General features: G+C 35.1%; 1 protein-coding gene across 8 annotated transcripts in view; it reads left to right on the top strand.

Moving 5' to 3' along the window:
* The window catches only part of ACBD6 (acyl-CoA binding domain containing 6), a 213,509-nt gene that overhangs the window by 60,158 nt on the left and 128,344 nt on the right, over positions 1–25,007 (top strand). For all 8 annotated transcript variants that reach the window (XM_040446488.1, XM_040446493.1, XM_040446487.1 and 5 more), the window contains one exon: positions 11,605–11,687. In XM_040446488.1, the coding sequence (XP_040302422.1) occupies positions 11,605–11,687 (83 nt within the window). The remainder of the gene's footprint in view (positions 1–11,604; positions 11,688–25,007) is intronic.

The following is a 25,007-nucleotide window of genomic DNA, read 5'->3' as shown; positions in this document are numbered from 1 at the left end:
AAAAGGCAACCAACGGAATGGGAAAAGATATTTGCAAATGACATATCGGACAAAGGGCTAGTATCCAAAATCTGTAAAGAGCTCACCAAACTCCACACCTGAAAAAAAAAATAATCCAGTGAAGAAATGGGCAGAAAACATGAATAGACACTTCTCTAAAGAAGACATCCAGATGGCCAGTAGCCACATGAAAAGATGCTCAACATCGCTCCTCATCAGGGAAATGCAAATCAAAACCACACTCAGATATCACCTCATGCCAGTCAGAGTGGCCAAAGTGAACAAATAAGGAGACTATAGATGCTGGAGAGGATGTGGAGAAACAGGAACCCTCTTGGGAATGCAAACTGGTACAGCCACTCTGGAAAACAGTGTGGAGGTTCCTCAAAAAATTAAAAATAGACCTACCCTATGACCCAGCAGTAGCACTGCTAGAAATTTACCCAAGGGATACAGGAGTATTGATGCATAGGGGCACTTGTACCCCAATGTTTATAGCAGCACTCTCAACAATAACCAAATTATGGAAAGAATCTAAATGTCCATGTCTTTATGAATGGATAAAGAAATTATGGTTTATATACACAATGGAGTACTACGTGGCAATGAGAAAGAATGAAATCTGGCCCTTTGTAGCAACGTGGATGGAACTGGAGAGTGTGATGCTAAGTGAAATAAGCCATACAGAGAAAGACAGATACCATATGTTTTCACTCTTGTGGATCCTGAGAAACTTAACAGAAACCCATGGGGGAGGGGAAGGAAAAAAAAAAAAGAGGTTAGAGTGGGAGAGAGCCAAAGCATAAGAGACTCTTAAAAACTGAGAACAAACCGAGGGTTGATGGGGGGTGGGAGGGAGGGGAGGGTAGGTGATGGGCATTGAAGAGGGCATCTTTTGAGATGAGCACTGGGTGTTGTATGGAAACCAATTTGACAATAAATTTCATATATTAAAAAAAAAGAGTAATACCATCTTACAAGGTCATTAGGACTATTTGTGAGTACCTGTTTCACTACAGTTTTACCAAATTGGATAATTTTGTTATCCTAATGGAATTAGTTTAAAGTTTCTTGCTCATTGATTTAATTTGCAGTTTTAAGTATTTTAAACATTTATTTTTTTTATTTAAATTCAAGTATAATTAGCATACAGTGTCATTCATTTCAGGTGTACAATGTGGATTCAACAGTTCTTTAAAAAGTTTTTTTTAATGTTTATTTATTTTTGAGAGATACAGAGACAGAGTGTGAACTGGGGAGGGGCAGAGAGAGAGGGTGACACAGAAACTGAAGCAGGCTCCAGGCTCTGAGCTGTCAGCACAGAACCCAACGCAGGGCTCAAACTCATAGACTGTGAGATCATAAACCAAGCTGAAGTCGGATTCTTAACCAAGGAGCCACCCAGGTGCCACGTCCGCAATTCTATACATTACTCAGTGCTCATCACAAGTGTACTCTTAGTTCCCTTTACTTATTTCACCCATCCCCTCCCCTCCCCTCCTCACCACCACCTACTTCCCCTCTGGCAACCACCAGTTCATTCTCTGTATTTAAGAGTCTGGTTTTTTGTTTGTCTCTTCTTTATTTCTTATATTCCACATATGAGTGAAATTATATGGTATTTGTCTTTCTCTGACTTATTTCAGCAAAAACACTAATTCAAAAAGCTCTATGTACCGCTGCATTTATTGCAGCATTATTTATAATAGCCAAGGTATGGAAGCAACCCTAGTGTCCATCCATAGGTGAATGGATAAAGAAGATCTAGCATGTATACATATGTGTGTGCACACACACACACAATGGAATATTACTCAGCCATTAAAAAGAATGAAGTGTTGCCATTTACAACAACATGGATGGATCTAGAGGCTTTAAGTTGCCTTTTTAAAATAATGAGACATGTTAAATGTTTTCCCAGGTATTGGTAACATTATTGATATTTATGTGTATATATGTGAATAAAACCCTAAACCTCTGTGTAACTTCAGGTATTTAATTATTGCCTGCTTATAACCATGGTCTGCTTATCCATTGGCTCCTAGTGTTTTTCTCACATATGAGGTTGTTCAGTTATATTGCTTATAACATTATAGAGATATAAGTCATTTGTTTAAAATATAGCTACTTCTGCTTATTTTTACCATATTCTTACAGAAATGGTGTTTTAAGTATTTGAATGTTGATCTTTTATGATTTTCTTTGGTGCTTAAATCTAAGAAGATTTATATTTTCTGAATAGATACAAGTATTCAGAATAATTTTCCAAAGAACATTTAAATATTAACCATTGTTTCTTTTCTAGAAACTCATAATGAGTTTAATTTTGCATGAAAGACATTTTAAGCTAGCATTAAGTAAAAATACTGCATAAAGATAAGTGTGTTACATATTATACAGTGGAAGCTGGGCATGTGTACAATTGATCATCTTTATACCTTTGTTTTACAGTAGCCTAGAACCAAGACAGTTGACAATAGCCAGGAAATTTAGAAGACAAAATTAATGTATTTATTCTTAAATTTCATTATAGAATGGTAAAAGAGCAACTTACTGTTTTTCGTTTTGTTGTACACTGATAAAATTTATTTGGTGAATTATAAGGGTTCTATAAGAGTTCTATTAACCATATTAATTATCTGGAGGAATTATCATATATTTTGGTGATACAGGTTAAAGTATTTGGTTAAAAAAGTGTGTTTTTCAGTTTTTTAATATATTTTTTAAAGTTTATTTTTTGATAGAGAGCAAGAGAAAAATATGAGTGGGGGAGGGACAGCGAGAGAGGGAGAGGGAGAGAGAGGGAAAGAATCCCAGGCAGGCTCCACATTATCAGTGTGGAGCTGGATGTGGGTGGGACTCAAACTCACGAACCGTGAGATCATGACCTGAACTGAAATCAGACATTTAACTGACTGAGCCATCCAGGCACCTCATCAGTTTTTTTTATATTTTAAAAATCTACATTTTTGAGCTAGTGTATATAGTATATACACAAAAAATAGTGGACACTGCTGAAATTTGGAGGTTTGGATAAAATACTTGCACATATTTCTCCTTTTTTTCTTTGATCTAAAAATTATTTTCCAATTGTAATTTAAGCATTTCTAGATAATCAACATTGATATTATTAAATATCCATTGTCATTAAGGTTTTAGGAGTTGAATTTTTTAAAATATACTGTTTGTAATTTTAAGAGAAACTAAGGTTAAAAACACATAGATTTGGGGCACCTGGGTGGCTCAGTCGGTTAAGCGTCTGACTTCAGCTCAGGTCATGATCTTGCAGTTCATGAGTTCAAGCCCCACGTCAGGCTCTGTGCTGACAGCCCAGAGCCTGGAGCTGCTTCAGATTCTGTGTGTGTGTCTCTCTCTGCCCCTCCCTGTTCATGCTCCGCCTCTCTCTCTCAAAAATAAATAATAAAACATTAAAAAAAATTTTTAAAAACATACATAGATTTATGCAGTTTATTTCTTGTGAAATTTTAGAAGTATTACTGTTACAAAGTATAGCAGCCAACAATATTCTCATGGTAATTTTTTTTAACACTCATGACAGACAATAGCTGAGATGAGGTTAATATTATAACTTTTTATAAAGTTTTTATTTACGTTGAGAGACAGCAGGAGTCGGGGAGGGGCAGAGAGGTTGAGAGAGAGAATCTCAAGCAGGCTCTGTGCTGCTAGTGCAGGGCCCAGTGTGGAGGACACTGGGCGATCATGACGTGAAGCAAAACCAAGAGTTAGATGTTCAACTGACTGAGCCACCCAGCCACCCCACTATTCTTACTTTTACATTTGGAAATGAATAAATACTCATGTTTCAGGGGGAAAAAAACTACAATGAATATTGGTAAGGGATTATTAGAAAAATATTCTTTTTTAAGGACTTAGAACTATAGTATTGGTCATGTAATTGATTAAGTTCATAATTTATAATAAATCAGCTCCAAAAAAGTTGATATATGTTTAATTTTAAAGTTTCCTTTCAAATTATGTGTTTAATTTTTAAAACCAAAGTTAAGAAAGTGAACAGAATTTTAATTCAGAATATTATCAGTATATAATAATGGCTTCTAAAAGTAGCCTGGAGAGGTAACATAGTTAAATGAAAGAGCAGAAGCTTTGGATATCAGAAGATCTTGTTTGAATCTTGATTTTGCCACTTACTATGTGGCACTGAGTACTTCATTTTTCCTATTTTCAGCTTTCTAATCTGTAAAGTAGAGGTACATTTCATCAAATATAAAGCAGACAGTTATTAAGTTCTTGACATTTAAAAAATTCTGTGTCTTAAAATTGGTATATTTGTGGGCTTTTTTTCTTAGCATTCTAGAAAATAATGGTACTCTTTATAATTGATGTCTTAGATTAAGTGAATACAATAAAAATGCCAACTTTCTAGAATTGTTTTGAAGTTGGAATTGGATAATATATATAAAGTGCAAAGCACATGGAAGACACTCCTTAAGTTCTATTCCTTTTTTCTTAATGATAAGAGCTATTATGTTAAGTTTTTTATTTGTTTATTTGATTTTGGGATTGGTGGTTTTATCAGGAGATTCAGAAGTTTAAGAGTATTAGAGGAAGACTCATGGTTCAATAATATAAGTCCCCACATCAGAACGTCTTGTTATCTGTATTACTGAGACACTTTTGCTTTGAAGAGATGGCTGTATTTTGGCTAGTGATCATTATTATATTAGCTAACACTTATATAGTGTCCTCTTTGTGCTGGGCACTGTTCTGTTTTACATACATATTTTATACCTTAAAACACCCATATGAGATGGGTACTAATATTCCTATTTTTGCAAATGAGGAAACTTGGACAGAGAGGTTAATTTATCCAAATTTCTACAGCTAGACCTACAAACTTAGGTCTTACTTAAGGCAAACAAACCAATAAAAGAAAAGCCAAACAAGGTAGTACATGGAAGCAAGAAACCCCCTCCTTGCATATATTAGCCTGATAATCTTTGGAATAGTTATTTTTCAGTTGGAAAATAATGCTTCACAAGGTTTTAAATCTGGACTCTGCAACTAAGGTGGAATCTGAATCAAGTGATAAAGATTCAGCCAACAACTTATCCTTTCCCCTTTGAGTGAAGGAGCATTTCAGTGTCTCAAATAATATAGTCTGAGGCAATATAAGAATTGGCAAATTTTATCCTATTGGCTGCCAAATTGGAGTCTCTTTCTTTAACTGCTGATGTAACATAAAAATAACTTAATGGATTTTGAGTAGAGAGAAATGGAATAAACTTCTTAAGCCCCTATGAGAAACATCTCATTGGAGTGGAAATAGAAGGATAAGGTAGCCAAAGTTTACCCCTTCTTGTAGATGAAATAGATGGAGAGCAAAACTAATGCATCTTTGGCAGCTTTATTCTGAATTCAATCTGATAATGGCAGACTTTTTTTTAAATATTATTTCTGCTTAAAATACAGCCTTTTCCCTCCTCCACCAAAAAAGTTGACACCAGCATTCTAACATGCACAACGCTTCAGAAAGAGAAATTAATCCCAGGAAGAAGAAATATGTACTATAATCAGATGAGTCATTTTTTTCCTAAAGATTTTAATTAAAACTAAACTATGCCTTATATACAAAGACATTTATCATATCTTCGCTTATGTGTGAAAAAGTGAAAATAACCTAAAAATTGTCAGATAATGGCTAAGTAAATTATGCATGGAATATTATGTTAGATTTTAAATTAATGTGTGTGGGACTTCTGGGCATTGTGGAGTAATGGTGACAAGATATACCCTTTTGTCTTAAACTGGAAGAAAACCAGGCACAATAGATGAAAAATAGTGATTTTCAGACATTGTACTAAAACTAGTATAAAACTAGGAAAGAAGAGAAACAAACAAAATGAGCCCTACAGTTGCCTCAGCTTATGGTCAGGAAACAATTTCCAAGCTGTAGTCCAGGGAGGAGGGTCCCAAAAGAATCTGACTCTCTTACTAATTTGAGCTGGAAAATGCAGGGCTGAATACTGGAGAGGATGTTCTTGCATAGAAAGAGAGTTTTAAAGATGTACAGAGGGGTCCCTTTGGCTGAATACTAATCTGTGTGTGAGAGACAAAACTAACAAGCTGAGGAAAGAAATACAAGAAAGCAGTAAGCCAAAATAATTCCTGGAGCTGACATATTTCATTTCATACTAGTCAGAGTGGAAAGAAAATTTAGTATATGGGACATAATGTTTTAGAGGCCTCAGAAGGATTTCTGTTTAGTAGTGAAGCTAAATTAAGCTCTGGATTAAAGGCTGCTCTGCCCCTGCCTTAACAGAACTTAAAAGTGAGCCTTGAAAGGATCAAATTGATTCCACATAACTGAATTCATACCAAAACAAAGTCTAACATAATTAAAAGAACACAACAACATCAAGCAAATGATTAAAATTCACAATGTCTGTTTTACAAAAAAAAGTAAAAGTCTTTCAGGCATGCAAAGATAGCAGGAAAATATGACTCCTAACCTGGAGGAAAACCTGTCAATAAAAGCAGATGCAGAAAAGATAGAGATGAGAAAATTATAAATATATTTTATAAACTCAAGAAAGTTGAGGAAGACATACAAACATAATGGGGAAGAGAAATAGAAGATACAAAGAGACCCAAATGGAATTTCTAGAGATGACAATTTCTAAAATGAAAAATATACTGCATAAGATTAACAGCAAATTAGACATTGCATAAGAAAAGATCAGTACTTGAAGATGTAGCAAGTGAACCTAATAAAAATGAAGCACACAACATAGAAAGACTGACTAAAAAATGAACAGAGCCCCAGTGAACTATGGGAAAATATCAAGCAGTGTAGCATGTATATAGTCCCAGAAGGAAGTGAAAAAGTAAGAGAGAGGAAAAGATAGGAGAAAAAAAAAACCCCAAAACATTAATGATAGCTGAAATGTTAAAACATTTGATGAAAACTTATAAACCAGAGTTTTCAGCCTTTGCACCATTGACATTTAGGGCTGAATAAGTTTTTGTTGTGGAGGGCTGCTCTGTACATTGTAAGATGTCTAGCAACATCTCTGGACTCTACTGTCTAGATGCTTATCCAACTGAGCCACCCAGGCACCGCATAAACTATGGACTTTAATTAATTACATGTACTACATTAATGTAAGATGTTAATAACAGTGGAAAATTTGGGAGAGGGGAGAATATGGGAACTTTCTGTACTTTCCACTCGATTTTCTGTAAACCTGAAACTCTAAAAAATAAAGGCAATTAAATAAAAAAAAACTGTGCTCATCCCTTTCCAAAATACCATATAATTCTTAATTATTAGTATGTGTTTTCACAGCAAATAATTGCCAAGCAGATCATAGGTGTTTTTCTAAATTGCCTATTCACATTAAGAGGTTCAGTGAATGACACCAACAGAAACTATGATTGTCTTGTGAATAACCTTGTGTTCTTGCTTCTGTCTTGCCCCTAAAATATACTAATCAGCCTTCAGCAAAGAACACGAATACATAAATTCTGTAACATTCTAAGCATACCCTCACACTAAGGCCTGTGCACTGGCTGTTTCCTGTACCTGGAACAATATTCCCTAGATATTTGCAAGTCTCACCTCTCTACCTCTTTTATGTCTTTATTCATATGACCTTCTCAGTGAGGCCCTCCTGACCTTATTTAAAATTACAGTTCTCTTCCCCACGTTAATTTTTTTTTCCATAGCACTGATCATTTTTAATATTAGAAAACTTACTTATTTCTCTCTCTATCTCTCTCTCTCTCTCTCTCTCTCTCTCTCTCTCTCTCTCTCAGACATTACATGATTTCAGTGTGTTAGTATTGTATCCTGCAATTTCGCTAGATTTGTTTATTAGTTCTTTCAGTTTCTTGTGGTCTATATGTGTGTATGTGGGAGGGATCTTTAGGATTTTCTGCATGTAAGATCATGTCATCTCTGAATGGAAATAATTTTATTTCTTCCTTTCCAATTTGAATGACCTCTTTTATTTTCCTTACCTAATTGCTCTGGCTAGGATTTCCAATACCGTGTTGAAAAGTAGTGTTAAAAGTGGGCATCCTTCCTTTGTTCCTGATCTTTGAGGAAAAACTATAAGTTTTTCACTATTGAGTGTGCAGTTAGCTGTTGCTTTTCATATTTGGCCTTTGGTATGTTGAAATAATTTCCTTCTATTTTTGGTTTATTGAGTGTTTTTTTTTTTTTTTTTTTATGAAAGGGTGTTGAATTTCGTCAAATACTTTTTTCTGTACCAATTGAGATGATCATGTAGCTTTCCGTCATTTTGTTTTGTGATGTTTTTCATGTGTTGAACCATACTGTCCTTACGTTCACAGGAATAAATCCCACTTGGTCATGATATGTAATCCTTTTAATGTATTCAGTTTGCTAGTATTTAGTTCAAGGTTTTTTCATCAGTATTCCTCAGATACTGTTCTGTAGTTTTCTTCTAGTTTCTTTGTCTGGCTTTGGCATTAGGGTAACGCTGGCCTCATAAAATGAGGTTAGGTATGTTGCCTCTTCTTCAGATTTTTGGAAGAGTTTGAGAAGGATTAGGTTTTAATTCTTTAAATGTTTGGTAAAATTCTTTAGTGAAATGTTCTGGTCCTGGGCTTTTCTTTTTTTGGGAGATTTTAAATTTCTGAACCAATCTCCTTAATGGTTATAGGTTTCTTCAGATTTTTTATACATAATTTTATCATGGTAGGTTCTATATATCTAGAATTTATGTATTTCTTCTACATTATCCAACATGTTGGCATATCATTGTTTATAGTAGTCTCTTAAAATTCTCTTTCATTTCTGTGGTATTAGTGGTAAAGTCTCCTTTTTAGTTTCTGATTTTAGTTGTTTACTTTTTTCTTAATCTAGAGCAGCTCATTTCTTTCTATCACAGAATAATATTGTATTGTATAGATGTACCACAGTTAGGTTCTCTGTTCATCTGTTGAAGGACATCTTAGTTGTTTCTAGGTTTTGCCAGTTATTAAAAAAAAAACTGCTTTAAACATTGATGTTTTGTGGATATAAATTTTCAATTTGCAGGGGCAAGGGGGGTCAGTACCTAGAAGCAGAATTACTGGATCATATAGTAAGATTATATTCAGTTTTAGAAGAACTGCCAAAACCCTCTTCCAAAGTGGCTGTTCCATTTGCATTTCCTCCAGCAATGAATGAGAGTTCCTGGTGGCTTCACATTTTTACCAGCATTTGGTGTTATCAGTCTTTTGGAATTTAGCCGTTCTAAGAGGTATGTAGTAATGTCTCATTATTGTTTTAATTTGCACTTCCCTAATGACATATGATGTTGGACATCTTTTCATTTGCTTACCTGCCATCTGTGTATCTGTGTGTCTTTTTTGGTAAGGTGTCTGTTCAGATCTCTTGCCCGTTTTAAAAATTGGAATACTTATACAATATTGAATAAAAGTGATGAGGGGGTGTCATCCTTGTCTTGTTCTTGATCTTAGAGGGAAAGCTTTGAGCTTTTAGCCATTGAGTATGATGTTAGCTGTGGGTTTGTCATATATGCACTCTATTATGCTGAGGTATGTTCCCTCTGTACCCACCTTGTTAGGAGTTTTTCTCATGAATGGGTGTTGAATTTTGTCAGATGCTTTTTCTGCATCTATTGAGATGATCATATGATTTTTATCCTTCATTTTGTTAATGTGGTACACGTAGATTTTCCCCTCTGGTATGTTCTTGGAGTCTGTTCTTTGTCAGGAAGCTGCGTGACGCACCCTTTCCTTGTTTTCAGTCTTGTCACTCATTTAGCAAGCATCTCTTGGACACCATCTGTGTTTCAACTTTATTATACTAATGGAGTATGTATTTAGAACATAATTGCGTTGAATAAAATGGGTTCTCCCTATGGTATGTGCTTTTTTAGTATAAAGAAAACATTCTCTATTCTGGAAATTCTTTGCAGCATTTATTCTCTAAGAATGGTCTTCAGAGAAGAGAGGGATCTGGCATTTACTTGGTGCTTCTTACTTGCCAGCATCAACTAGTATACCTTGTCATTAAATTGTGACAGGAATTATTTATGATATTGTAGCTTTGTTTCTGTCATAAATTGGTAACTGCATCGATTCATCTCAAAAATTTCCACCCTTTCTCAAAACTGGTTTTCCCAGTGATCTCAGGAACTAATAGAATATGCTGTCTCCAAGACCTTTTTCCTTTACCCAGTGGTTCACAAACCAAAAGTAACCACAAAAAGTGACAACAATAAAACAAAACCTCTTCTTTAAAGAACAGGGGGAGGGGTGGGGAACCAGGTATATGGGGATTACCTATATTTTTCTGAAGTGAAACTAGTTAATTAAATTAAACAATAATAGTATTAGTTTATTTTTTTTATTATTTTAAAGTTTATTCTTGAGAGAGAGAGAGAGTGAGCACATGATCAGGGGAGGAGCAGAGAGAGAGAGAGAATCCCAAGCAGACTTTGCATTGTCAGCGCAGAATCCATCATGGGGCTTGAACCCACAAACTGTGAGATCATGACCTGAGCTGAAATCCACTGTTGGATGCTTAACTAACTGAACCACCCAGGCACCCCTATTTTTTTTTTTTTTTATTTTAGAGAGCAAGAGAGAGAGCGTGGGTCAGGAAGAGGGGCACAGAGAGAGAGAATCCCAAGCAGGCTCCACGCTCAGTGCAGAGCCTGATGCAGTTCTCAACCCCGTGACCCTGGGACCCTGACTTGAGCCAAAATCAAGAGTTGGATGCTCAACTGACTGAGCCACCCTGGCTCCCCTAAAAGTATTAGTTTTGATTCTAAGACATTTATGTTTAGAATTTTGATTTTGGCAGGGTATCCTGGCCTAAAAACTGTCATTATTGCAGGAGATGTGGGCTTTTGCAGAGATTGCAATTTGAACCTTTTAGACAATAACATCCGAGTTTACTGCTTCCATATTATATATTTTAGAAGAATCTTATTTCTAAATTAATCTTAATTTTGTGCTTTTTGAAAATATTGAGGGTCAGGGCCTATTGAATACTTAATTTTAGAAAGTGTTTCCATAACAATTTGCTTCTTTTTTTCATTTATCTTAGGTCATAATTTCCTTTCCTTTCTCCTCCACCTTCTCTCCTTTCTTTTTGCCACCAAAAAAATATTTTTTCTTTGTGTTTGAGTTTGAAGTTTTAGTATGGTTTAGTTTTTTCTTATTTGGAAATTGTAATTTTGTTAATAATCTCGGTATGATTTTCCTGATCACGTTCATATCTGGTATTTATAGGTCATATTTCATTTTCATTTTTCTACATTGAGCATCAATATTCTCCACAGTGAACATAGCATCTTCTAATCAGCTAAGGGAATGATGGGCTTCAGGTGGCTCCAGAGCTCAGTAGTGGAATGACCTTGGTTTGCTAGTGGGTACTCATTCCATTACTCTGATGACTTGAGAATCGTTTTGCCTTTTGGATACCATCTTGAAATTGTTACTGGGGCCTCAGAGAAATTGTGGACCTCAAATCTTTAGTATTCCTTAGCAAAGTATTATTTTAGAACTATTTTAAATACACACTGCCTTAATCCATGTATCTTTTTCCACCTTCCTTCCTCCCTACCCCTTGTCCCCATACAGTTACCTGAGAAGAAAGGAAAAGAAGCAAATACCGGTTTTGGTGGCCCCGTTGTTAGTTCTCTGTATCATGAAGAAATCATCAGGTAATTTTTCTTCTGGTATTGGGTAATAGGGATACATACATACGTATATATGTGTATTTATGTGTGTGCATATATATATGTGTGTTTGTGTGTATTTTTTTTAATCCTGAAAGCTTCGATTTGTGAAGAACTTTTTCTTAATGTGAAATGAAACTGATTTTGGTGGTATCTCTAGGAGGATAATAAATAGCAGGAAAGAATTTTTTAGGTGTTTTATCTTTGAGATCAATAAGTGTCTGAATCATTGCCAGATAGTAACCTTTTCCACCATGTAAGTAGTTGGTAGGGCAAGGTTTTGTGTCTCACACAGTCTAAAGCTGTGGATTTTTGTTGTTGATGTTGTTTTCCTCAAAATATCATCATTTCTTCGTGTGTGTGTATGTGTGCGTGTGTATTTGTGTTCATGTTTATTTACAATACTGATAAAAATGCCATTATCCTTTCTTTTCTTTTTTCTCAGTTTGGCTGTAATCTGAACTCAAGTATGTAAAGGGAGGTAGTGATTCAGTCTCAGAAAGCTTGTACAATTTCTAAAAAATATTTATGTTCTTTTTTAGAAAACAAAGGTTTTTAATTTTTTGTTGTCATTGTTAAATTACCATTTCTTTTAAAGATTAGAAATCTTCTTGAGTATAAAATGGTACACCAAGGAGAATATTGTGGAGAGTCCTCAGAAAGTTAAACAGAGAATTACTATATGATCCAACAATTCTACTTTTGATTTTATATCTAAAAGAATTGAAAACAGGATCTCAGAAGACCCATGTTTACACACCCACGTTGACAGCAGCACTATTGATAGCAGCCAAGAGGTGGGAGCTACCCGGATGCCCATGGGCAGTTGAATGGATAAACAAAATGTGGTCTATACATATAATAGAATATTATTCAGCTTCAAAAAGGCAGGAAATTCTGACACATACTATAGAACATGGATGAAGCTTGAGGACATTATGCTAAGTGAAATAAGCCATTCACAAAAAGATAAATACAATATGGTTCCTCTATATGGAAGTATCAAGAGTAGTCAGATTCATAGAAACAAAAAGTAGAATGGTGGTTGTCAGGAGCTGGAGGCAGTAGGAAATGGGGAGTTGTTATTTAATGGGTAAGGAGCTTCAGTTTTCCAAGATGAAAAAGTTCTGGGGACCGGTTGCACAACAGTGTGAATAATACTTAACACTACTGAACTGTATACTTAGAAATGGTTAAGAAGGTAAATTTTATGTTATGTAGGGTTGTTTAACTACAGTTAAAGAAATTCTTCGTGATCATCTCATATTATTTAACTAGGATCTTAAATTTTATGTATAAAATGTCTTGATTAATCTTTTTCTTTCAGTACCATGTGAAAATCAGGAAAGGGATTTTGTCCTGCTTTAAAGTCATGTGGCACATCCTACTAAGATTTTTACCTTACAAACAAATTTAAATAAGAATCTCTAATGCTGTTACACTTTTTGAGTTACCTGAACTTTATTTTTCTTACTTATTCACATGAAATAAATGAGCAGTAATTTTTTTTAATTTTTAAAAAATGTATTATTTATTTTTGAGACAGAGAGAGACAGAGCGTGAGCAGGGGAGGGGCAGAGAGAGAGACACACACAGAATCCGAAGCAGGCTCAGGATCTGAGCTGTCAGCACAGATCCTGAAGCGGGGCTCAAACTCACAAACCGCGAGATCATGACCCGAGCCGAAGTCGGACGCTTAACTGACTGAGCCACCCAGGTACCCCGAATGAGCAGTAATTTTTAAGTGGAAAATTGGGTTCACTTAAATTTATTGAAGGGAAATACCTATCTTTATTGAATAAAGAGTAAATTGTACCAAATATGTATGCTGCACTCTTGCAGAAGAGTTTGCTGACATTATCTCCCACATGAAGATGTAATGATAGGACTCCGGGGAAGCATTCTAGGAGGAAAGTTATTGCTTCCACTATGAATCAAAAACTTTAAAAGCTCATAGTTTCCCATTCCTGACCAGTCATTTGGTACTAAAGGTCCTATCTTGAATCTGTTTGCAGAGTAAGTATATCATTGTTATAGATTAAATGTTTATTTGGGGTGGGATAGGGGAAGGCTGATGAGAATTGGAGGGGAAAAAGATACTTTTTAAGGCTGATTTGGAATACATTTGCCACTCTGATCCCTTTTTGGGACCCTGAGAACTCTGAGGAGCTCATACAGTTTTGAGGAAGCATAGTTTAAAAACTTTTTCAGAGTTAACCCCCCCCTTCCCCTCAGCCCTTATATAGTGGTTTACTTAATTTGTATATTCTGTCTTTAGAGTCTTCTAAAATTGGCATCTTAGAACTTTAACCCTACCAATCAAAATTTATTAAGTGTTTAAATCAAATCAGTAAAACCTTTAGAGTCATTTTTCTATATATTAAGAGGACAGGTTAGTCATTCCTTCTGTTTTCCTGTAAGTCCTTTATTCACACTTGTTATAGCATTTATCATGTTATAACACATTAAATAGAAGTTTTAAAAAGCCTATATCCTGGAGTGCCTGGATGGCTCAGTTGATGAAGTGTCAGACGTCGGCTCAGGTCATGATCTTGTGGCTCATGAATTCAGGCCCCGCATCAGGCTCTGTGCTGGTGGCTCAGAGCCTGGAGCCTGCTTCAGATTCTGTGTCTCCCTCTCTCTCTCTCTGCCCCTCCCCTGCTCACGCTCTGTATCTCTCTCTCAACAATAAATAAACATTAAAAAAATAATAATAATAAAACCTTGTATCCTTTCTGCTGAATTTTTAGTTTTTGGAGGCCAAGGATCATATTTTATCCATTTCTGTGTTTTGAGTGTCTGAGGAAGTTCCCAAAAGTTATTAGGTTATCTAGTAAAAGTACCCAGAACTCAGGAGGTATCCATGGCTCTTCCTTCAGGGAGCTGATAATTCAGTGATTGTTGCTCACATTGAGTTAACCTAGTGTTCATATCATAAAGCAAAGAGTGCTGGTTTGGTTTTCTTGTGATAATACCCATACTCACTTATTTTCCTAGGCAGTTTTTAAAAATGTGTAAGCTATTTCCTTTCCTAGTTAGATTAAATTAAGATTATGTCTTGACTTTTTTAAAAAAAATCATTATACTTAACTTTCTAACAATATCAGTTGTCTATAAACAATAGTGATCTTTATTTTGTGTGCCAATTTCCTTAAGGGCTCCCAAAGCCTAGTACTTTTCCAAAAAACATTCTGAGTACAGTTTCTTTTGGAATGTCCAGTGACATGGCTGGTTACAGTTAAACATTACTCCACTGGAAGTGAAAGTAAATATCTGGAAATGGTGTATTTCTAAGACAGAATTAAACTATCCTGGAAGAGTTAACCTACCTGCTTATCCTCCACCCAGTTCCTAAAGAAGTCACTCTTAGATTTAAATCAAATATTTAGGATTTTGACCATGAGAAACAATAACAAAATAACACAGCTTATTTTCATAAAGTACAGATTTGAATTCATCTCCTCACACACTTATGAATCTGTCAGACAAACATTGTGGATATTTGTGCTTCCCATCTTCACTTTTGAATAGTATGTTCTTAGTATTTTGGCATCTATAGTATGTTTAATAAATATTACTCCTTAATCTGGTGAAATATGAACCTCTGCTAGGGACAAAACTGATTAGTCTTGGCCTTATTTTTTTAAGTCATCTAAATTTTCATTCTCTTGGTGTGTATTTTGGAACATATGATTAAGATATGAAACAGTAGGAAACATGAATGTGAACCACTGAAAGCCTTTTAACTGTTTCAGATGTTAATTTTGTCACTACTAACAGTGGAATCACAACACTTAGTCATTTTCTTGTAATCAAGAAGTCATTTTACAATTGAACAGAATTCTACTATAACAAACTAGATCATGATAAAAATCATTCTAAACTGAAATGTCGATTATTTCAGTAACGGAGTAGAGGTGGTCCCTGTTGTTTCTGAAGTATAAAAATGCAGTTGCAGCAATGAAAACAGGCTGTTTGTTGGAGTTTGTGTAATCAAATTTTGCTTGTGCTTAGGTGACATATCTGGTATTTTATTTTTCCAAGAGGAAGTTGTGCTTTAACTAATTGCTAATTGCAGTTTCTTGGCAGAATCACGCTCAACTGAAGTGAAAGTGACAGGTTTTAGAGTTTTAGAAATGTCAAATGGCAAACTTAGGTGAAAGGAAAAGTTTTCTTTTGTAGAACCATTTTTTTAAAGCCACTAAAAAAGTATTTTGAAGGTCTGTTTTAGATACTTTAGTATATAAACCTCTAATTTTTTTCCCCATTTTTAAAGATCAGGAAAATCAGTATCTAATAAACTCATGTAATAAGGCTTGGGCTCCATTTTTGTGGCAGTTTTCCTGACTAATGTGTATTGTAGGTGATAAGTTAAAGGCCCATTTTCATTTTATTGTAAATGTTCTTGAGCCAAGGGCCACTGGGGCCAATTCTGAGCTTGCTCCTTGCCTGTTGTGGTTCTGACCCTTATTTCCACTCTGTCACAGAAAGTGACAATATCATGTCATAGATACAGATCTCTGTGTTAATATTCTAGAGCCCCGACACCAATTTTTCATTATGAAGCTGGTTAATTGTTCTGTAGTATAATGGAGGAGATACAGTGTGAGGCTAATTAAATACCAAAAATTATGAGGCCAGACTGCCAGCATTCAAATGTTGATTCCCTCAGTAGTTCTGTGACCTTGGACAAGTTACTTTATCTACAAAATAGGGGTAACTGTATTACCTTTCTCATATGACACTTATGTGAATTATTTGAATATGTATACACAGGCATACTAGAATAGTACCTGGCACAAAATGAGTTACTATGTAACTTTTAACTTTTATTAACATTGTTATACTCAGCACAACCCCACAACAGGAACCGACAGCACAGGGCTCAGGTTATGAACTAAAAATCACAAGTCAGCCTGGTTATAGAATTAGGTACAGGTTGTTTGCTTTTGCAAGAGAAAATGGAAAACAAGGAAGAAAGAGCCAGTGCTATTAGAATCTGTATTAGAACTATAGAAACAGGAGAGTAACAAATCTTTTAACTCAAAGACAGTTGCTCTAGACTTGAGATCAGTTGTGTTTCATTTATACTGCAGATGGGCATAAAAAGCTCTGATTAATAAGCATAGGGCTTTGCAAAGAGTCAAATGCTTCTGCACTACATATACTGACTCAATAAGAAATCACTTTTGGTGACTTGTATACTTAGAAGGTTTTATCTAGAAGATGGCACAAAAACTCAGAAATTAGGGCAAGAATTAAAAATACAATAAATGAAGCATGTACAGTGTCCATTCTACCCTGCAATAAGATTTGGTCCTCCTTGTTATATTATGTACTTTGATGCTATGTAATCTATCAGAATTTTATTAATCCCACTTAGACAGGCAGCCATCTGGACCTTCTCTAAGCAAGACCAGACCAGTATACAACCAAAATGATTGATGGGCTCTGGAATTGATTAGTTGTTCTGTGAGACAAATGAACTGTTTTGGCAGAAAATACCAGAGGTCACTGCTGTGGTCAGACACAAAAGCCTGTAGAATTTTAAAGAGATGCTTTCATCATTGACTTAGAAAGTTAAAAATTTTAAACAGTAATGGATTTTGAAAATATTTAAGAATTATCTTTTTATTGGCTGCTCTTTAGTTCTGAATATAAAGTGGAATAATATAAATATAATTCACAATAAAAGTGATTATACTTTAATTTTGTATTTGTGATGAAAATGTGAACTGGAATGATAGTTGTATAGAGGCCTATCACTTACACATAAATTGTACTCTAAAATTTTCCTGAAAGAGGTGTGATTGGAGAAAAAGCTACAACATACATTGTTTTATTTTTAAGTGATTTATAAAATCAGATGGTATAAAACTCCATTCAGTTATGTATTCAGCTTCACATTGTTAGATAGCAATCTGTTTGAACAAATCTATGTAAGACTCCAAAGCTTTAAGAGAATGTGTTATACATATTTGTACTTTAAAATTTGAATATTTGGATTTTTTTGCTTTCAGTTGGCTAAGTCTTTCTGGGATACTACTGTCCCATTGACACCACTCTCCTTAGCACCAAAAAGATTATCCTGCTTCCTTACATCTGTTTGGCTGGTAGTAGTGAAAACCTTCCCTGTTTCACTGTGTTGCCCATGATCAACATTGTGTTAACACTTTGGTGATAGGTGATAAATTGGATGACATATGTCTTGTTACATTCTGGTTATTCTTTGAGGACTACACAAGTGTGTATAGGCAAGTGGGCAACTCCCCCTTGAGAATCTGACTGCTCAGAATGAACTTGAGTTATGGATTTATTCAGCCTGTAAAACCTCAGCTGGCATAAATAATTGAGAAAGCAAAGGTTTTTCTGTGGTGCATACCTCAGGGACTCATGGCTCCCTTCCTCCTCTCTACCCTCCTTTCTTATGAAAATGATCCCAGTTGCACTCCTAGATAATAACACACCAAGCAATTAAAAGCCATGGGTGGCTGGAGAGAGGAGAAAAGGTTTAGTTAATGAGCTTTTCCTCTTCCAGTGCCCAGGAGAGCCTTAGGAATGACAAGGCGATTAAAGCGAAGAGATAATTATAGATTATGTGAAAATGGGTCCCTTGAGACAAGCAGGTCTTGCCATAAACAGTAACTGTTGTAAGAGTCTCCTGGCTCTCATATTCACCCTTTTCTTACGTGCTTAATTTAGCTCCTGTGTGCTCAGTGTCCTGATGCCAACCAAGCATCTAGGCAGATCCACCTGTTTGTAGATCAACAGCCCTTTCTGAACAAGAGGTCATTCCTCAACTAAAACCATCTTCTCCTCTCTCCTTTTCTTTTTTCTTTATTCTTCCCCCTCTTCCTTTTCCTCACTTTGTTGTCTCTTTTTTCTCTGCTCCTCTAATCTTATCCATATCCTTATATAGTACTTGTGAAATGCTAGACACTTAGACTTGTTTACAAAGTTTAGTGTGTGTGTGTATGCACTATAAAGATGCGTATAGTTACGGGTTTATTCTATCCATTATAATAAAAAGTGGTATATGTATTACACATAATATAAATAAATGTTTTCTGCTATTTAAATGCTTTAGAGACATAAAGATATTTTAAAATGTTAGCAGAGATGTTAGCATTGTGAAATAGTCATCTTCTTAATTATCATTTAATTATTGTCACCTATTCTGTCAATACTGAAAGCAAGCAATTTTGGTTCATTACATTGCCTTTTGATTTATAAGAACTTTGCTGATTGCATTGTATACAGTAATAAATGGTGTTTATTAAAGTTGGAATTCTGTGTGAAAAGGACATTGTTATATTACATGATTTTATTTATAAATTTTACCCAATATAAAATTTTATATATGTATTAGGTAAGTATTTTACCAGTATTTTATGGAAAATATGTCATTTCTAGGTCTCTTATGTCACACTGGTCTACTGTCTCCTTTATCCCTTACTATATAAAAAATTCTGTTTCCTCCTGTTCCAAAATAATTCACATCCACCTAGTTTTCATTATTGCCACCATCCTGCCTTTTGCAATACTGTCACTAAACAGTCATCGTCTCTTGGCCAGGACACTGCAGAATGGTTTGAGAACTAGATTCCTTTTTCCTTTCCTGCCTCCTCCCCAGATTTATAACTCATATCATTGTGTCACTCTCCTACTTGAAGCCCTTTTAATGGTTTCTTATAGCGCTTAGGATAAAGTCTAATATTCTTTAACATGTCTTACAGGGCCCTTCATCATCTCATCTGATGCCAGTTTCTCCCCCCCCCCCACCCCCATACTGACTCTACTCCACCTACATTGGCGTATTTTTATTTCCTTGGAGGTCTAATTAACATTTGTTAGATGAATTGATTGATAGTGTTATATAAAGGCATATGAGAAATGACCCCAGTGTACAACATGTGTTAAAATCTTAAGGTAATAATATCAGCTAACATTTATGGACCACTAATTATGTGCTAGTTACTATACTACATGTGTTATATATATTATTTCAGTTAATTTTCAGAATGATCCTTTAAGCTGTAGGTATTGATATCCCTATTTTACAGATGAAGAAACTTAGACTCAGAAAAGTTAGGTTACTTGACCAAGGTCACGTGGTTTGTACTCTGCTGTTGCTACAGTATATTGCCTCTGAGATGCTTGAGGAATCCTTGTGTTCTGCAATTAGTGAAATTAATTTTGATAGTTGTTATTATACGAACAGAGTGAATATCTTCAATTTAAACTTGTAAAGCCCTTTTCTGTTTGTTTTTTAAGATGTGCTTTACCAGTAAAATTATATCATCATTATACTGATGATGTTTCTTTTGGATTCATTGATGTTATTGATTTTAGACTTACCGTAATGTTTGAGAATGTAACTCAGCTCTATAGAGCCTGTTAGCCAAGGATTCTATAGATGTTTCTGATGTGGCCACTGGTTTTCCAGGATTTGATCAGAATTAAAATAAATTTTTTCATATGGACATTTGAAGTATCAGAAATTTTAATCAACTATTTTAGAGTTAAGTAGGTTTTTAAGAGGTAGAAATGCATTTTTAGTAACTAGTGTCTATAAATCATGGCTAGATAACTTTTCCAGAATAAGAGGTTATCTTCAAGAAGTACCTGAGACATTGATCTTTCCTTTGTCATTGCTTCCTTGAAAAAATGTGAGAAAAATACATTAACAGCATATTAACAACTTAAATAAGATAACAGATAGAACTTTTTATTTAAGGCTTTTTAAGAATTTTCTAGACCTACCAATAAGTACGCTATAATATAACCCTGTCGAAAATATTTATTATTTGGTGAAGAAGATATTGTCATTACCACATAACAGGAAGGGGGAAAACTAACTGGTTATGTACTATAACTGTGTGAAAGTAATTGCAGATATAGTAGCAGTCTGAGTGGGAGGATTGTGATTCAGTATCTATAAGTTCTTTCATCATTCACCTGTCCTTTTGGCACTGTGTATTTTGAACCTACCTATTTTATTGACTCTAAAACACCACTGGTTTAAATACCATTAAGAAAAAATGCCACTAATTAATTGTAAGAGTCTACAGATTATAAGATTCATCAGAAATGTTAAAATATGAAAAAATTTGTGTTTTTTGTTTTTGTTTTTGTTTTTGTTTTGAGAGATCTTGCAAGCAGGGGAGAGGGACAGAGGGAGGGAGGGAGAAGATCCCAGGCAGGCTCCATCAAGAGTTGGATGCTCAAATGACCAAGCCACCCAGGCACCCCATTATTTGTGTTTTAGAATCAATGAAATATGGCAGCTTTAACAAAGAGTTTCTCAGTGTCTTTTTGCCATCTAGGATTTCAGAAATTATTTTAAGAACAACACTGCAAACAACAAAAACCCCACTTTTGTAAGTGTCTTGATCTGAATGCTAGGTTTCTTGAGCTTAGTTATTGCTCCAGCATTGTTTGCCTCCTCTAGGGCATATGACCAAGGTATTTCAGAGAGGATGTACTATTTACAAGATTTTATCTGGAGGACCATAGTATAGACTCTCATTTATGGTCTTTGTAAGATTGATACTCGAAAACAGTGTTTTACGATGAAATTAACATCCAAAATTTTAATTAGATATTAATTAAAAGTGGGATTTTTGATGTGCTAAATATGACAGCTCGACTACTATTTAATTCTTGAGATAGGAGCTGACTTTACCAATTTGCTTCTCCCAGATAAGTCTTTCACCAGCTTTGCTAAAAACCTTTGAGTAAGAACAGATTTTTTCTTTCAAGAGAGAAGCAACTATAAACAAAGTTAAGATATGCTTGTATTAATTTTTTTATATTTGTAAATTAAAACATTCTTTTTTTAAGAATACAGAGTATCTTAATTTCTATGTAGATATTTTATCTCAGTTTCTAAAGTATTGATAGTTTAGTCATATCAAAGGTTATGTTTAGATATATATGAAATAAAGGTTGTACATTTACATATAAAATACAAAGGTTATATAAAAAAGAATTAGCATTAGACTTTGGGCTTTGTATTTAGCCTACAATAATAGAATGTTGATAATTTAGTCAGTGAGATCAGTAAGATGATGTAATTATTTCCTAAAGTTATATTTGGACAGAATAGCAAGTCTTTACCTTTCAGATTGACAACTTCTGGCCATATACTTGTCAAGTAATTAAGAACTTAAATTCCTACAAAGAAGGTAGTATTCAGCAACAGCACTACTAAATTTTGTAAGACAGGGAACAGGCTTTCATCCTAGAAAGACTGGCTCCTAAGGAACTTCACAGTGTGTTTTTAGTGAATTTATGTCCATTCTTCAATCTCAAAGATCTAAAAAAAAGACGCGTAGGTGAGCAGACTCTCAGAGACAGAGTAGTATAATAAAATTCATCTGAAACTGAGGTGTAAACTAAAAAAGGCTTATTTATTTACCAAAGGCTGTGTCTTTGTAGTGATCCAAGTGTTTAGGTACCCTGGGTACCCTCTAAGTATTCAGGAACCCAGACAGATTAATAGGCGACCATTTGTGAATATGTAAATAGGTGAACCATTTTAAGAGTTGCTTTAACCAAGGTTCTAATGAAGCCTCTTGAACAAACTGTCTCCCAACAGAGAAATAACTCAGGATTTTTCCCCCCCTCAAATTAATTGTTTCTTTTGGTCCGAGTTCAAAATTGGCTTCACTTTTCCCCTCCTATGGTTTATTGCTAACCATACCTCCTACTGAGGATAGTTGCCTTTTCAGGTTGGTTTGTTTGTTTTAGATATGCTAAGGTTAGTGTCTGACTCCAGTAGCTCTTTGGGTCTATATCTGGTATCTAATTTATCTCTCAACACTCTTGCGCGCTTTTTGTTGTTGATGCTTTTCCTTTTCTTTCTGTTCTTTGGAATATTCTTTCTGTTCTTCAGTAACCCAGCTGGCTGGCTGGTCAGTTCATCTTCCAGAGAGATAGGCTGTAACGTCAACTCTTCTGTAGTGCTTTATTTGATCATCCTTAGTGGATTAGCCCACTTCTTATTTCAGGCCTCTACTTTATAGAATATTGGGCTAATTTGACACTCAAAACAACTTTTTGCTATTGTAGTCCCTAAGAGAATTTTGGAAGACTATGTTCTCCTTTAGAATTTTATGATAACATCTAAAATTCTTATTTAAAAGTTTAAGTGTATTACAAAGGGCACAATTTCTGGTGTTTTGTAAATAATGGATTTTTTTTTTAATTTTTTTTTTTCAACGTTTATTTATTTTGGGGATAGAGAGAGACAGAGCATGAACGGGGGAGGGGCAGAGAGAGAGGGAGACACAGAATCGGAAACAGGCTCCAGGCTCTGAGCCATCAGCCCAGAGCCCGACGCGGGGCTCGAACTCACGGACCGCGAGATCGTGACCTGGCTGAAGTCGGACGCTTAACCAACTGCGCCACCCAGGCGCCCCAATAATGGATTTTATAAGAAGAGATTTTATTTTGAAAGAGTGCAAGCTTGTGAGTGGGGGAGGGGCAAGGGGAAGGGAGAGAGAGAATCTTAAGCAGGCTCCACACTCAGTGCAGAACCTGACACAGAGCTCTATCTCACAACCATAAGATCATGACCTGAGCTGAAACCAAGAATCAGACACTTAACCAACTGAACCATGCAAGCACCCTGTGCAAATAATGAAATTTTAAAGTAAATAGATCACTCTTTTAGGTGAATCTAAATACTATAATGATAATCCATTTTTTAAAAGTTTTGCTTTGTTTTTTTGAGAGAGAGCAAGAGTGGTGGAGGGGCAGAGGGAGAGGGAAAGAAAGAATCCTAAGCAGGCTGCACCGCCCATTGTGGAGCCTGTCCCAGGACTGTGTCTCACAACTGCAAGATCATGACCTGAGCTGAAATGAAGAGTTGATACTCAACTGACTGAGCCACCCAGATGCCCCTATAATCCGTTTTTTAAAGTACATGAGCATGCTACCATTGAGAGGAGCTGGGAAATGGTACGCAAGATCTCTCTGTATTATTTCTTATATTGCATGTGAATCTTCAATTGTCTCAAAATAAAAAGTTTAATTAAAATTCTGATCTTGATTTAAAAATACATGAATAGGGTCTTTAACAGAAATTTTATGTCATTCCTTTTTCTCCTTTAATTCTACTCCCACACAATTGTATTTTAAAGTAATACATTTTTATGTAATCTTATTGCACTATCATAATTCTCTGTAACAAAAATATGTATATAAGTTGGACTTTTTTAAAATGTAATTTTCTTTGACCCAGAACTATGCATTAAATCTTTTCCCATTTGAGTTATCACTTTAATTCTTCCTTTTTTTGTTTTTAATGTTTTGTTTTATTTTTGAGAGAGAGAGCATGTGCATGAGAGCAGGAGAGAGGCAGAGAGAGAGGGGACAGAGGATTCAAAGGGGGCTCTGTGCTGACAGCAGAGAGCCCAACATGGGGCTCGAACTCACAAACTGTGAGATCATGACCTGAGCTGAAGTCAGATGCTTAACCGACTGAGCCACCCAGGTGCCCCATCACTGTAATTATTCCTATACAGCTGATCAACATACATCATAAATATTATTAAAAAATTATTAAACATAAGTAAACTTTAATCGAAAATAGGTCTTAATGAGGTGGGTGAAGCTTTTAAAAATAGTTTTAACACAAAATATTACTTTTTATTAAAATGAGACAGAGATCAGCATCGTCTGTTTTTAGCTTTGTTTATTTCAGCCCTTCCATTCTCTAACCTTAGCTATAGAATGTTTCCCAACGCCAATTTTTCACCAGAATTGTCCCTTTATTACCAAGGAAGGTTTTCTATCTTGGGCTAATACAACCTACGTCTGATTTTTTCCCCCAAACCTTTTCCAGTATATTAGTTAAACAGAGTATTTCTAAGCAAAAGAGTAACAGGCTTAATTAATAGTCATTGCTAAGTCTTAGCAAAGTCTTTTGGTTATACTTCTTACAAGTATACCATACTAAGGAGAGAGGTATATGCCTTTCTTATATAAACTAGGAGGGGTGTGATCAGAGCAGAGGGAATTTTGAGAAGGAGAATGGTGATAAAATATTTACCACAGTAGTCTCTTCAGGTAGATCAGTTAAGGAAAAAAAAAATGCATTTATTTCCAAGTTTGAGCTGTAAATTGATTCACTTAAAATTTTTCTTTTCTTTTTTAGCTTAAAATGTTCATACCTGCATATCCCTGTATTTATTTTATTGTTTAAATTTTATTTTATTTTATTTTATTTTATTTTATTTTATTTTAGTGAGAGAGTGTGAAGGGGAGAGGGACAGGGCGGGGGGGGGGGGGGCTGTGGGG

Source organism: Herpailurus yagouaroundi, unplaced genomic scaffold (genome assembly GCF_014898765.1).
Source record: "Herpailurus yagouaroundi ecotype Mexico unplaced genomic scaffold, PumYag 195, whole genome shotgun sequence".
Lineage (NCBI taxonomy): Eukaryota > Metazoa > Chordata > Mammalia > Carnivora > Felidae > Herpailurus > Herpailurus yagouaroundi.
Note: the sequence above shows the minus strand (reverse complement) of the source record. Positions and strands in the feature narration are given on the sequence as shown.